Source organism: Poecile atricapillus, chromosome 2 (assembly GCF_030490865.1).
Source record: "Poecile atricapillus isolate bPoeAtr1 chromosome 2, bPoeAtr1.hap1, whole genome shotgun sequence".
Classification (NCBI taxonomy): Eukaryota; Metazoa; Chordata; class Aves; order Passeriformes; family Paridae; genus Poecile; species Poecile atricapillus.
Window position 1 is genome coordinate 21,246,577 of NC_081250.1, and position 14,624 is coordinate 21,261,200.

At 37.9% G+C, this 14,624-nt stretch overlaps 1 protein-coding gene across 1 annotated transcript in view; it reads left to right on the plus strand.

The window, feature by feature from the left end:
• The window catches only part of ITGA8 (integrin subunit alpha 8), a 113,551-nt gene that overhangs the window by 24,016 nt on the left and 74,911 nt on the right, over positions 1-14,624 (plus strand). Inside the window, exons 12-13 of the mRNA XM_058833336.1 lie at positions 3,834-4,039; positions 6,157-6,348. Of these exons, the coding sequence (XP_058689319.1) occupies positions 3,834-4,039; positions 6,157-6,348 (398 nt within the window). The remainder of the gene's footprint in view (positions 1-3,833; positions 4,040-6,156; positions 6,349-14,624) is intronic.

Below are 14,624 nucleotides of genomic sequence, written 5' to 3' on the forward strand. Positions count from 1 at the left end.
GTCATAGTATCACAGCTTTTGAAAATTTCTGGGTTTATGATATACAGAATCAGAATTTATTTAGTCCTACTGATGTATTACAAATGTGAAAGGGTGGAAAAACATTAATCTAAGGTTCAATAGACATTCATTACACTTTTAGGGAACTCATAATTTAACTTCTCACTGAACCAAACTGTTTCCTGTACAGGTTATTTCCTGTTAACCATAGGCTTGGCAGGTCTCATACTTTTTGTGTACCTCTAAAACCACAGTTTATGTCAATAATATAATCAAACTGCTGCTGAGGCTTGTGTGGTCTCCCAGTCTATATCTTAAAAGAAATCTAAAGACTCTTCCTGAGATCCAAACATCCCACAGAAAAGAAAACATAAAAAGCTCTACTTGATAAACATGTCTGATTAGATATGTAGTATGTCGTTGCTGGTTTGCACATATAATCAATAGAAATATTTATCTGAAAGGAAGAGTAAAAGAGGGGGAAAAAGCAAAAGGGAAATTGACACTTCAAATTCACTTAGGCATATTTTTCAGCTAAAGATGAGGAAGTAGCGGTGGTCTTACCAATACGAGAAACCTGATTAAGTAATTTGCTGAAAAAAATAATACAAATATACAAAAAAAATTACAAAAATAATACAAATTAGGAATGGTGCTTTGCTGTAATAAGACTCATGATATGGCTCAAAGCATAGGCTCATCTTAGGAAAAAAAGCTCAGCCAGCAGACTTGGCCCAGCAGCTCTGTGGGTATTCCAAAGTGACTCATGCAGTTTTATCTGCACCACATCAGGATTGTAGGCAGAACAGGGAAATTGAGGATACTGTTTGAATTACCCTTTAGCTGCCTGTTGCTAATAATGAGAAATCCACAATGAAACTTAACAAATCAAGCTTTGCCATCAACTTACAGGCTACATTCCAAGTAAAGAGAGAAGAAGAGAATACTTTCAATTTAGTCTGAATCAGTCCAATAAAAATAGTGAAATAAACTGTTTACTGTTTTTTTTTTTATTTGGCCTATATCAAAGCTTTCTGTAGTTATACTTTGACCTCTTGACATTTCCCATATTCCTGCTTTTTATTACTCTGCAGGATACAAAGGAATGGCACACAGTCTCAGCAGGTGGTCAGCTTTGTGCTTTTTAAAGATTTATTTTATTTTTTTTTCAGAAGGGAAGTAATAATGGCTGGTTACTTTTCTGTGCTGGAGCAAAAATTAATATATAATTTATGTTAACTCTAGCATCTTAGTGCAATAATGAAATCTAATGAACCCGTTCAAAATACCACTGCACACTGAACTGCATTTCATGGTTTAATATTACTGTCCAGGGGCTTTTGCTTTTATTTACTCATACGGCTTTTTTCAAGTAATCACATCAAACTGAATTTGACTCATAACTCTCAATTTTTAAATACAAACTCCTACAATTGAAAAGGCCAATTGAAATATCCTCTTTCACCAACAAAAATACATAGTACTAATCACATAGGCACTTAGAACCCAACAAGTACATACACCGCCCTTGCCCCCTAGACTGCTTGTTATCTAAATAATTAAATTGTAGAAGCTGGGAGGCAGAACTGAGTGTAAAGTATGGTAAGCAGCAATTGTTTGCTTATTTTACCCACTGGAAGAGGAACCAAAAGTAAATGAGGATCGGAGAGAGTTGGGTAGCTGACAAATCTTTCCTTTCTTGCTATACTACACTGCAGTGACAGCTCAAAAAACCCAAGTTCTAATCCCAAACCTCTGGAATTGCCTACGGGAGAGTTCCCTCTTGCAGAGGACTTGCTGAAGCAGTGTGCTTTGACCTATAGAGCTCAGCTCTGAAAGAGAAGGGGGGAAATTGAAGAGGGTGAGGAAAGGAAGACCTTGGTGCAGGCAGTACATATGAAGACCTGGAGGGAAGGCAAACCAAGTTCTGTGGGTGCTCCAGGTGGCTCTGCTACCAGAACCAGTTGAGAAATAGGTCAGTATATTGGATGACTGTCTTCCTTCCATCTGTACCTCAGTACATCAGAAGATTAGCCATCTTAGCTACCAGATTCTGGTCCCTTCTCCCTGGACTGTTCATGCATTTTATACAGTCATTGTCATTTATTTCAGCAAAGTTGAAATTTTACCAGAAAAATAACCCAGCACTGTGCACTTCTAGTGGGGACGCTGTGCTGGCTGTTCAACAAGTTCCAGCTGCTGTTTACTTGCTTTCTGTATCACCTGGTGAATCTTATGTTCTGGGTTCTGCTTAGAGAGTTTTAGTACACAATAGATAGTCTGTGTCGCTCTTTTCACCATTTTAGGCACTCTAGATATTGCTCTATGGACCAGGGTTTTAAAGGTATCTGGCTATCTATTACATCAATGTACTGGGAGCTTTTTGACTTCAGTTGATTTGGTTCCTTATCACCTCTAAAAAAATCTTCCTTTAGTCTTATGATTGCTCATTTGTAAAATACTCGAGGGAGCCAAGATCATCTTTTATTACAAGGTTTCTACAGCACTGAACTCTATGGGGTCCAAATATACTGGGAATATCTGGACTGTGAGGTGCTAAAAGAGTAATTGACGTTAGTCCTACTGTGTAATGCTTTTAATACATGGCATATGTAAAATAACTTATTTTTAAAAGATCACTCATTATTTGTTTTTGTCATTGTTATTGTTTCGTGGCAACCATTTCAGCTGACATTCTGTCCCAACCACAAACATCTTCCATTAGTAGAGGAAGACTTTTAATGTTCAGTGTGAAAGGAAAATCCCACCTTTGAAGCCAAGTCAGCATCTGCTTCCTTCCTTTTTTAGTTATTTATGCCATAGGGTAAAATCTAACATAAAAAATAGGACAGCTATACCAAACTGACCTGACATTTGGAATTACACTTTCCTTTATGGGAACATACCGTAAAACTTAGTAGAAAAATAACATGCCTAGAAGTATTTTGTCACAACTTATAGAATGTGAAAATCCTACAATGTAATTAATTCTTTTTTTCTAGATTAAATACTCTGTGCTAAATCCCACAGTGTGTATCTTGGAATCATAGTGTACATAATCATACAGATTTTTTTTCTATCAGGATTAGGAAAAAACAATGTAGTGCAGTTTTACTATTTGGTTTCCTAATAGATAAACCATCATATTGGAAATATGACAGTTGAGAATATAAAGTTTTCTGTGAGTTTTACAAAGTTTGAAAAAAATTTCACATTAGAGCAAGAGAATATGTTTTCCAAATTAAATATTCTGGGATCATTCTCTTAACTGATGCTCTACTTGTGTTTCACCTATGTTACACAATAATCTGTTGTAAAGTGGCAGGGTTTTTTTCTTTAGTCACTTACTGATGTATAAGTTACAAAAACTAGATTTTGTACAAAAATTTGTCTCTCACTACCGCTAGTGAGAGTGAAACAGATCTACAGAATTTGTTCTAGTGACACAAATTCACTCTTTCATTCCTGACTTCAGCATCATCAACTGCAAAGTGTAAGTTTTCATTGTCTCTTGTGGGCATGAATTGAAGTACAAGAAATTCCATTTAAACCTAGAAAGAAACATTTTGGCTGGGATGCTGATCAGACACTGGAAGTAGTTGCCCAGAGAGGTTGTGGCACCTCCGTCCATGGAGATACTCAAAACTGGACTGAGTATAGCTGTGGACAGCCTTCCCTAATTGACTGCTTTGACCAAGCATTTGGAGTAGAAGTGCCTTCTTACCTCAGTTAGTCTGACTGTATGATAATTATCAGCTTCCTGTTTAGAAAATGTATAAACTGTGTCGTTTACACTCAGTCTCTCAGTGACATTGGCTTTTGTTTTTTTCCAGTTTAGATGATATCCTAGTTGGTGCCCCTCTTTTTATGGAACGAGAATTTGAGAGCAAGCCTAAAGAAGTTGGACAAGTTTATTTGTACCTGCAAGAAAGTGCATTTCTCTTCCAAGATGCACAAATTCTGACAGGCACTGAAGTCTTTGGCAGATTTGGCAGTGCAATCACACACCTTGGAGATCTCAATCAAGATGGATATAATGGTAATTTGTATGTAATGTAGTATATCTCTAACACTGAAATTAAAAATGCCTAAGCAGCAAATACTGGATTTGTGTTGTGCTGGAAAAGACTTTTTAATATATTTGAAATTCATGAGAATTTACACTAATGGTAATGAAACTGATATTGAGACAGATCATGAAAAGCTGACTGATAAGATGGTCATATTGACTACAGCATGATTTTTTTACTAAATATTAGTATGTTATTTGAGTAAAATTATCTTTTGTTTTGTAACTATAATAATATTTAATTACTTTGTTAAGATGTTTCATTTTTTTGAAAGCAGAGTTTTTCTTTCCTCAAATGTTTGAAAGAGTTTGATAATTGGGTGAGGCTCAGTACATGGAGCATTTTGTCAACAGTGAAAGAATTGGGCAAGTACAGAAGTACTATTTTGGAATCAGCCTTCCACTGGTACTTAAGTACTAAAAAAACAGGTGCATAATGGGTTCTTTCTCAAATGCTTATAGCTCATGCGCACAACAAAATGTTGATGTAAGTTTATTGGCAGCCTACATTCAAGCAAACAGAACAACTAAACTAACTGCTTGATTACTTGAGAAAGCTGGGATGCCTTCATCACCTAGAGTTAGCCTCTAGACATGGTCAGTAGCATCCTGGTTTTCCCTGCATGCATTTCCTTACTTCTTATTTCCAGGATGTTAGGAATCTTCAAAGCAGACATCTCTGTATCTAAAACATCAAGAAACTTTTCTTGGAAGAGCTGTTTTGCACAGTAGCCTTTAAAATAACTGTCTCACTAAGGAAAAATTAATGAACCTACCTTGAGGGGTGTTTTTCACAATGCTCTAGCCACTAGATTCTAGGGCAATGTCTTCATTGTGTGGCTGCTGTGCAAGGGATCATTCATGTCAGGAGTCATAGAATTGCACTAGGGTTCAGCGTGCACGAAATATGAATACCATCCTGTGGGTAGAAGTCATTGGATTGTGACTGCTGAGGGTACCATCACTGGCTTGTCCTGGAATCCCACCAGTTGAGCACAGCTGAACCTCAGTGGAGAATTCCTGTTCTCTACCTGTGAACAATAGCAGATACCCTCAACTACTCTGGGCAGGCAGTGTTGGTCTTCCATCTCTCCAGAATTCAGATGAGATAGGCAGAAGGTATTTCTGATTTTCTCTGTCACTGTATAAAGACTAAGTAGACTCTAGAGCCAAAGATCTTGTCTTCATAACTGAATATGCCAGTCTCAGAGCTTTGGTGCATTTCTGATTTTAGAGTGAAGCTACAGAGTCCAGGTGCTCAATTCAAGTTTAATAAAGTCCAGCATTAACTCCTAGATCAGAACCTAAAAATGAGAACTACAGATACATAACCTCTATTGTTTCCTACTGGCTAGCAGCTAGTGCATCTGCTGGATCTCAATCTAGGCAATATTGTCTCCACATCCCATGCACAGAAACTAAGGAGAGCACTGTGAGTTCTGCTTCTTGGATATGGCACCTCATTTTTAAGGATTGAACTGTTTAATTCCATAAAGCCTAAGACCTTCTGTGAAATTCCTGACTCAGTACTATTCCTATTTCTCAATAAAATGATGAATTGGTATAGATGAAAACATTATATTCCATTGTTCTCTTTTGCATTCTAAAGCATTGGATGTTTGAGGGGGTGAAGTTTTTTGTCTATGTAGGATCTATTATCTGGAAAAAGAAAATTTGTTTTATTTAACATGCTCGTTTTTAACTAGATGATAGAGGAAATCAAAGAAAATTTGTGCCTGTTCAAAAATACGAAAGTAAAAGCAGGCATTCATTAGGTCTTGGTTTATTAAGGCTAATTAGCTGCCCTGGAAATATGTAGAGGAATCCAATGTGGACTGGCTATTTAGTATAATTAAATAGCCTCTTCATAGGATTATTTTATAAGCTTTTGTCATGAAAATTTGACACAGAAAAGACACTGCTAACATTTTGTGCATTTGCCTTTAAACTAGAATACATACAGAAGTACAGAATGTTGAAGTTCTTGCATGTTTGTAGGAGTAGCAAGTTGTGTGTATGTTCCTGCAGGGAGTTAATTTTTAAGTGTGTCCATTATTTTAATTTTTTTTTTTTTTCCTTCACTGCAGACATTGCTATTGGTGCACCATTTGCAGGAGAAGACAGAAGAGGGAAAGTGCTCATTTACAATGGATACAGTAATGGGTTAAACCCAAACCCTTCCCAGGTTCTCAGTGGAGCCTGGGCCTCACAGTCCATGCCTTCGGGATTTGGCTTCACTCTAAGAGGAGACTCAGATGTAGACAAGAATGATTACCCAGGTAAGATTTTTACATTAGAAAAGGAATTTCATACTTCCACTCTCTGGTAAATGCATCATGTCTAAACTGCTCCTTTTGGAAGGCAAAGGTCAAAATGAAGGATAGACATTTCTGGACAGTTCTCGTTTGCTTTCCTGAGAGTTAAAAACAGACAAAACAAATATTCCCTTTCCTGTCAAAAGACATGATCAGAAAGTCAAGGAAGGGCTTAAATAGTTGTATTAACATAAAACATGTGAAGTTTACAATGAAAAGCTTAACCCTTTTCCCCCACTTCCAAAAACTGAATGGTCTCAGCTTATTGAACTTGTAAGGTCTCCTTCATCCTGGCATTCTTTCTTAATTAAAAACACGTTGCATTGTAGAAGAAGGGATTGATTTGGTTGTGCTTCTAAGTTGTTTTTTGCTGACGAAGAGACACTGAGCTATATATAGTTAATGGCTTTGATTGCATTGCTTAAAGAAGCTATTTTATTTGGGCTTTTCCATCCCTTTTGTGTTTTCATTTTGCTATATGGACTCTTCCTTTTTAGGTTAGCTTTGATTCTTCCTAATGAGTTTACCTGACATGTATTCACGTTTATCAAGTTTTTAACACTAATTAAGTTTTTCAAGGAAGCAGTTGTTTTTAAAGAAAATTTTTCCTACCATCTAAGTAGTCTGAATGTAAGTCTGCTTGTATTTCCTCTCTCTCATCTGGAAGCAAATCCATTCTGTTCCTTTTCATCACAATTCAGAAACCTTAATAAGGGTGTGCAGTAAAACAGCATATTTTCTTTCTGTGAAAGGTTCATCCACAGTAAAATCCTAACAGTCCATGCTTCCCTGAATTACTATGAAATCACTCTTGTTAGCCTGGGTTATTTCAAGGCTAGAGTTCTTAAAGCTTGTACTATTTCAAAAGTGAAAATTGCGGTTTTTCAAAGGGACAAAAATAGGATCTTTTACCTTTTTGTAATGGATTGTAAAAACCTTGAAAGAGGTATCTTTCCAAAAGTAGAAGGCAATTTCTGGGAAGGGGTGTTTACAATAGAAATTACAGTTTTACAAACAGAAAAGCTGACTGCAGAGTAATAAAGTGAGGTTATCATGAGACTAAAGTAAGATCTTTAGCATTAGAGAGAAGAAAGGGCTTTTAAACACTGTTCTGACTTTTTGTTTGCATATTGTTGATGTTGCTATTAATAGTCTTTCATTGCCCATGACTAATGAGGTTCTCTTGGACAAGAGAACTCTTTATTAAAGTTTCAGCATTTAAACATTTCTTAAAGCACCCACAAGGCCCCCCAGCAAAACCGAAGGAAACAGGATATTGCATTCCTGACATTTCTAAGATTGAAAAGATAGAGGGAAGGGAGAGATTCTTTGACTCACATAGAGAAGAAAGAAGACTAGAAGTCTCACTGCTTTATTAGCATACTTTATGTGGAGTATCTTTTAAACAAATTTGTGGAAAGTTTGAGTGATGAGTTTTGATCTTTCTAAACGTGCACTGAGGAATTGTAATATAATTGTGAATTCTCTCTTTGTCATTGTGGCCTGTACCATGCATCCTACTTGCAGAATTCCACATTGTGTTATCAGCTCACTGTGTGTTAGATCATTTGGTTTTATTACAGGAATTATCTAATTAAAAAATGAAAACATACAAAAGAAACACCACCCTGCATTTACTGTAACTAGCTTTTCCCCTGGATGAGCAGTCCACGGTATTGGTGAAAATCTCTCAGAAAACTAGAAGAAAAACATCTTACTATCATTCAACCACTTCTTCCTTAATTCATGAAGATTTGGAGCACCAAAACAGAGCTGTAAAAATAGTGCAAACATAGCACAATGCTAGCACAAAAATAGAATGCCTTCCTATGGGAAAAGGGGGGGTGGGGGGGAAAGAAAGGAAATAATATAGGGAAATGCAAGCCTAGGACAAACACACTAGGCAATGAAGTAAGTAATCCTTCTCGTGTCAAAGAGCTTTTCTTCTTCACCTCCTGACAGAAACGCTGAAGGGCAGCCCTTGTAAAAGGAGGAAACAAGGTACTGAAATTGGAACGATCAGGAAGGAAGTTTTATTTTAGAGAAATGGAGTCTTGCTGACTATAGAAGGTCTAGAAAATTAGGTTTTAATTTCATGCTTCTCAAACTACTGTTTGTGTCTGTGATTCAAAGAGGGTTGTGAAAGATTAGGGGGAAAAAATCACAAACATTTTAATTTAAGCTTTCTTGTGTGTATATTCTAAAAACATTTAGAATTTATAAAAAGAGAAATATAATAAAATCAGGTTATTCTGACTTAACACTCTCAGAAGTTCTTTTCTCAGAAGTTCTGGTCTGGGAGATGAGACAGCTGTAATGTCTGGCTGCAGGTACAAACAGATATTACCGTTGTCTAAGGTGAGATTCTCCAAGCATGTAGCTCTTCCATGGCTAGAGTTCAGTTGTTCAAACTGACCTGTATAACTATAGCTGTGCTTGTATAATTACTCAAGCACTTGTGCCTGACATTGTTCACGAGGCAAGCATATTCATGCTAGGAAATGGGAGTCTGAGGCACGGGAGTAACTGCCATTTCATTTTGAATGCACTGTATAGCATTTTCAGAGCTTTTAGAAGTTCAGGCCTTCTTTAAATCAGACCATAATGCAATGTTTTTGGAGCAAGTCAGTGACCCAGGATCAGAAGATACCACCTGTTCATATGGCTCCTTATCACAGACACTGAGCTTTGTCCTGGGATCACTGTACCCAGCAACCAGTGCTTTTGAGTACAAGCTGGATAACACAGTTCCTAAAATGTGACAGTGAATCACAGTCAATGTTTTCTCCCATTGGAAAAAGGTTAAATCCTCTCTTGAATGAGAGTTCAATTCAGGCTGAGATCTATGTATTAGCCCTCTAGCATAGAGCAGCCGTTTGGTACAGGAAGCAATATCTTCCTCTTTATCCAAATGCCAGTATAAGCTCAGGAACAGAGATAGAAATAGGGAGCAAAGACTCCCTAGTACACAGAGCTCTTCAAACCCCTCAGCTTTCCTGTGGATGGAGTGGTTTCTCTTTTCTCCTCTTCCTGCAACTCCTGGCCACCACAGTGTGAGTCTCCCCCAACCCCAACTTTCTGGTCTTCTTTAGGAAAGGCAGGGAAAGAGTCTCTTGTCCCCATGACCCCAGTTGTATAATAAATTCGGGAAAAAACTGATTACAGGCAGGTTTAATGGTGGAGCAGCAGAGAAGACAACGAAGAACATAATACAGCCATACTGATAGAGATGAAAGATCTGTCTAGTACCATAGCATGTTTCCAACAGTGACCAGCAATAGATCTCCTGGGAATTTTACAGTTGTGACATTTCCCAGAATATTCACCCAGCATTAACCAACCAGCATGTCAAGGTGGCCCTGAGTCAGAGATGGCACCTCCAAAATTAGTATTGCTTGGCAGACTTTTCTTCCATGAATTTGACCAATCAGCTGTAGAACTCATGCAAACTTTTGGCGTACACAGCATTTGTCAAGGAACCCCACAGCCCAGCTGAATGTTCTGTGAAGAAGTCATTCTCACTGTGTCCCATTCAAATCTTGAACGTTCCACTGGACAGTTTCTAGTTCTTATACTGAATAGACAGTGAACAGTTCTGCAGTCTAGTTATTTTACTTCTGACATACTTCCTCTATCAGCCATATGTTTTAGCAATCCTCTGGAAGGAATTATAATATATTTAGTTGTTCCTTGTGCAGTGGAGAATGGCACACCCGTTCTGCTGTACCAAATGATTGTTCAGTCTTGCCACCACTGCTGCCTCTTCTCTTCTTCATATATTTCTATGTAAAGAGCAGTTAGTAGTTTATGACTTGTGTCTGAGTAAATTATTGTTTCTAATAAAGATTTTACTATTGACCTGGGTTTCATATTTAATCAACACAAAAAAAAAAAAAAAAGAGCTGTATCTTCTCTGCTGAGAAGAAAATCATAATTAGTACTTGAAAAAACAACAATCCCAAATATTTTTCATTGCTATCAGTAATTATGTTTGTTCAAGAAAATAAAGTGAGCCAGGAACTGTGGTCTGGCCTTGAGGCTACATGGCACAGCACAGCTCACTATCATCAGATGAAACCACTGGAACAGGATGGTGGTACCCAAACTCCCTTTTGTAAAAGGTCTTTGGCCCAAGCAATTCCCCAGACCTTTTCCAACTGCCGTCTGGGAGAGTACTAACTTGCACACACTAAAATCACAGCTAATCTGTACAAAAATATGGACAGTACTCACGGCGCTCAAGCTCATGCCCTGCCTTTATTGCACAAGCACAGGGTACAGACAACTGAATAACTAACTAGTCAACATCATACCTAAAAAGTGAACTTTCTCTGGTAGGGTAAGCATGCAGACAGAGCTGCTTTTCCTTCTTGTTAGCAGTTCTGTCAGTGTAATGACCATTTGTCTTCAGCTGTCCTGGCACAGCTGTTGTCACTGTAACAGAAACAGACCTCTCAGCATTGTACAAGATTTTTTCGTGGAGATTTTTTCAACAGGAAAGACTGAGTTTTGTTACTAGTACAACCTTTGGTTTACATCTCTGCAGCTTTCCAGGGAGGGAGTTCTGTAAATTGTGTCATACTTACAGACATTCCAGATGTTATGTACCCAAAACCATTCCTTTATCAGCACAGACAGGGATGATAATATGGTAGTCTCTGCTTTGCAGGCTTGGAGGCAGTGGGAAACTTTCAACCCTGGGAAGCAGCAGAGGCAGAAAACTGTGCTGATCATCCTAACAGCTGTGTCGCTCATGCAGCTGCCCTCTCTGTGCTTGTGTGCATCACCTTCTGCCCACTACGGAGGGCTCCTCCTCACCTAGCAGGATTGTAATGCAAAGCAGTGGTGATGGTGGTAATTAATGGATGGATGCTCCTTTCTCTGTTGTCTTGTAAGAGGCAGAGTCTGATTAAAATTTATAGTCAGATAAGACTAATAAAAGGATGCAGGTCAAGCATATCAGTCAGATAGATTGTGCCAAGCCACGATGTGCAGCTTTCCCGGTCCTCCAAGAATGGCACTGACAAGCTTACCTGAAATACTCAGTAGTTCTCCATTACACAACATGTACCCAGTACTTGAAGGAAAAGACCGATTAAAACCCTGAAGGTTACACTAGTAAATGAAATAGGCTTTGGTTCTGAACTATCACTAACAGTCCCTGTGCACACTATCAAATTCACTTTTTAGCCAATACCAGGTTGCTGCATGCTCACTTCTAGAGTCTTATAATTGGCATGGGTGAACTGTGTTAGGGCTATTTTAATGATACTACTGCAGATAGTAGAGATACAACATACAGGCACATTCTCTTCCACTAATTTACTAACATTGACATAATTGTAACATCTTTCAGCAGATGATTCATTTCACTATTTTCTGACAACTCATGTCCTAAGATCATATTTGAAAGAGAAGATCTGATCTCACTTCTGCTGGAATAGTAAACACTGATTTAACGCCATTATTCTGGATTGACAGTCACAAAGGGATTAAAGAAATAAAGGAGGTGATGGGATTGAAAAAACATAAAAGGTGGGCTTTTCCCATCAGTTTAAGGTCAAATACAGTGGTAGCTGGAATTCTGTACAAGATTCTGTGCCAAGGTGAGGACATGGCAAAGCGGCACTGTGCTGTGTCTGAGGCCGTCCTAGGCTGTAACACAATTTGTATAACCATGGGATTCTCTGTAACAGCAGCTCTACACAGTTTGCATGAAGATATTCTGAAATACCTGCCTCAGCATAATCTTCCTGCCTGTCTTCTGTGCTGGGACATCTGGGATGCATAATAATATCTTTCAAGGCAGCTTCCAATGTCCTGTAAATCTAGGGCTTTTAGGGCCCCTTTGCTCCATCCTGAGCTTTATGTGTTATCAAGGCCTGGAGCAGGGAATGAAGCAAAGGCATGCATTTTGAATTATAGTTTATTTTATTTGTAATTTTATTTGTCTTTTTGTATTAGCATAGTTCAGTTTGCATAGGAACAAAAGAAATCCATTAATCTGTTTAATGGGAAAGAAATTTGTTTCTTTTGGCTTCTGGGCATCTGTTCAAAGCTGGCCCCATTGAGTGCCTGGAGTCTGTGATTATCTAGGTGATGATGCTGCACTTCCAGCTGGTTCATCTATCTGTACAGGGCTCAGACATTTGTAGGCTGTAAGGTTTCCACCCTCACATTTCAGCATATGTTCAGCCACTTGATGGCTGATTATAGCTGAGCAAATAGTTTATAATGAATAACTTACTCAACTCATTAAACTCACTTTCTTTTTGTGGCATATCCTCTTGAAGACTGGGGTTTATTCAAATGTATTTCTGAATCAGAATGATTTAACCAGTTTCTTTGAACAGTATGGGTAGATTCAGAACAGTGCTTTGGATGAATTCACTATTCAAAGACTGTTGATTAGTTAATTGCTCAAATAAATTATGCACTATTGTCTCTGCTCCCTTCCTGTTTAGATGCTTGTGTAAGCCTTCCTTATCAATTAAGAGAGTCATTCTGGAATCAGTGCCACTGAAGCTTCATCTTCAAGGTATCCTACTTTAGCACAAACACAGCTGTTGGCCTGTTATTTTGGTTGTTCTTTATAGTCAAGCCTTTGTCAGCATAGGGAAATGTATAAAGGCGTCTTCATGCCTTGTTGTTTTGGACTCAGTTATTATCTTAAGAATGTCATAGTAGTTAGTTAGAATGTCATTGTAGTTAATATCAAACTACTCTAGAAACATTTTAAGAAGGAAAGAAGTGTAATAAGAAGACAGAATTCCCACAGAACTTCAGTAATCCAGTCTAATCTTAGTAAAATGGGAGTATTTAACAACTCCATCTGCTGAGTACATTAACTCAAACAGCAGGAAGAAAATCCTCAAATTTCTTTCTGCAAGGCAAGGGTTCTTCAGAAATAAATTTTTTTGAGAATAGAAGGCATTGCGCCAACAATATTAAAAATCGGAATCTAGTGATGATTAAATTATGAAGTTGGTCCAGGAGATTTGTGGAAGACAAACAAATTAAATCAATGAGAAGCTGCATCTGCTCTTGTAAGAGAGGGCTGCTATGTGTGGGAGCCAGAACAATGGCTTGAGTTCTGCCAGCAAAGGCAAAAAAATCTTCTATCAGCTAATTATTTTTTCACATGATTAATCAGTCAAAAATGTAGTGAAAAGCCAAGAATTTTGTAGAATTATGTTGATTATATGGGAAATTATCATCTCTGTAATTTATAGGTATGCTTTTCTAAAATTCTTCATGATATTTTATGAAATCACAGTATTGTGCCCAATAGAATGCCGGAGTAAAGTAATTAACCCCAGTGTTTTACTTAAGTGATAAAGCATTAACTGTCCTCTTCAGGGTTTTTTTTGTAGTCTGATGAATAATATTGCTGTATTGTGAAAGGGATTCATTCAGACAAAAGAGAAGCATTGAAACAGATTAGCCTTAGATGCTACCTGTAACAGACCTGCTACCACAATGGTTTAAAAACAGAGAAGTATTAAGGTAGCTGAGAATGATAGAATTGGAAGAAAGTGATTCTGCCTTGAATGATGGCTGTTTGTAGTATTTAACTAAAATTCTTGAGTAAGGCTGGCTATGCTAGACAGATCTGTGTCCTTTACTGTGGTCAAGCCTGTGATGATGGCCATTTAAAGGCATTTTTTATTCTAGATCATTTCTACTGAGTTCTGGGGTTTTAATGCACACTGAAATCCTATAAAACAAATAGAGATATAATCTTGGGCCTTTTTGGCACCTAGTCTGCCAAGGAAATAAATTGCAAAAATATTCACAAAGATTTTTTTTTAATAGTTTACAGTTAGGTGGTTTTCTCCCTTTTACAAAATTTCAGTTGGCACCTGTACTCTGACAGAATATAACTGTTTTCCAGTTCCTTTTTACACCATACAATGAAACTGACAGACTGCATGAAGTTATGTTTAAAGCTGTGAGCAAATCATTCTGAGTCCCCAAAGTTAACACTTTCTTGCCTGTGTCCTTTCAGAGTTGCAGTGGGGATGTGACTCAGCTGTCGTTCCATTTCTGGGTTTCTGACAAGTGAGGTGTTTGCCAGTTATGTAGTTGTTCACTGGATGTTTTTCTTGGCCATTGTCCCCTGTGTATCGATACGAGACATCATGTCTTGGCAACTTCTCTTGGGATTGCTGCACAGGCTCCAACCAAGTGTGGGGTGCTGAACATGAGGCATGTTCCTCCCAGCTCAGTCTCCCTGAGGC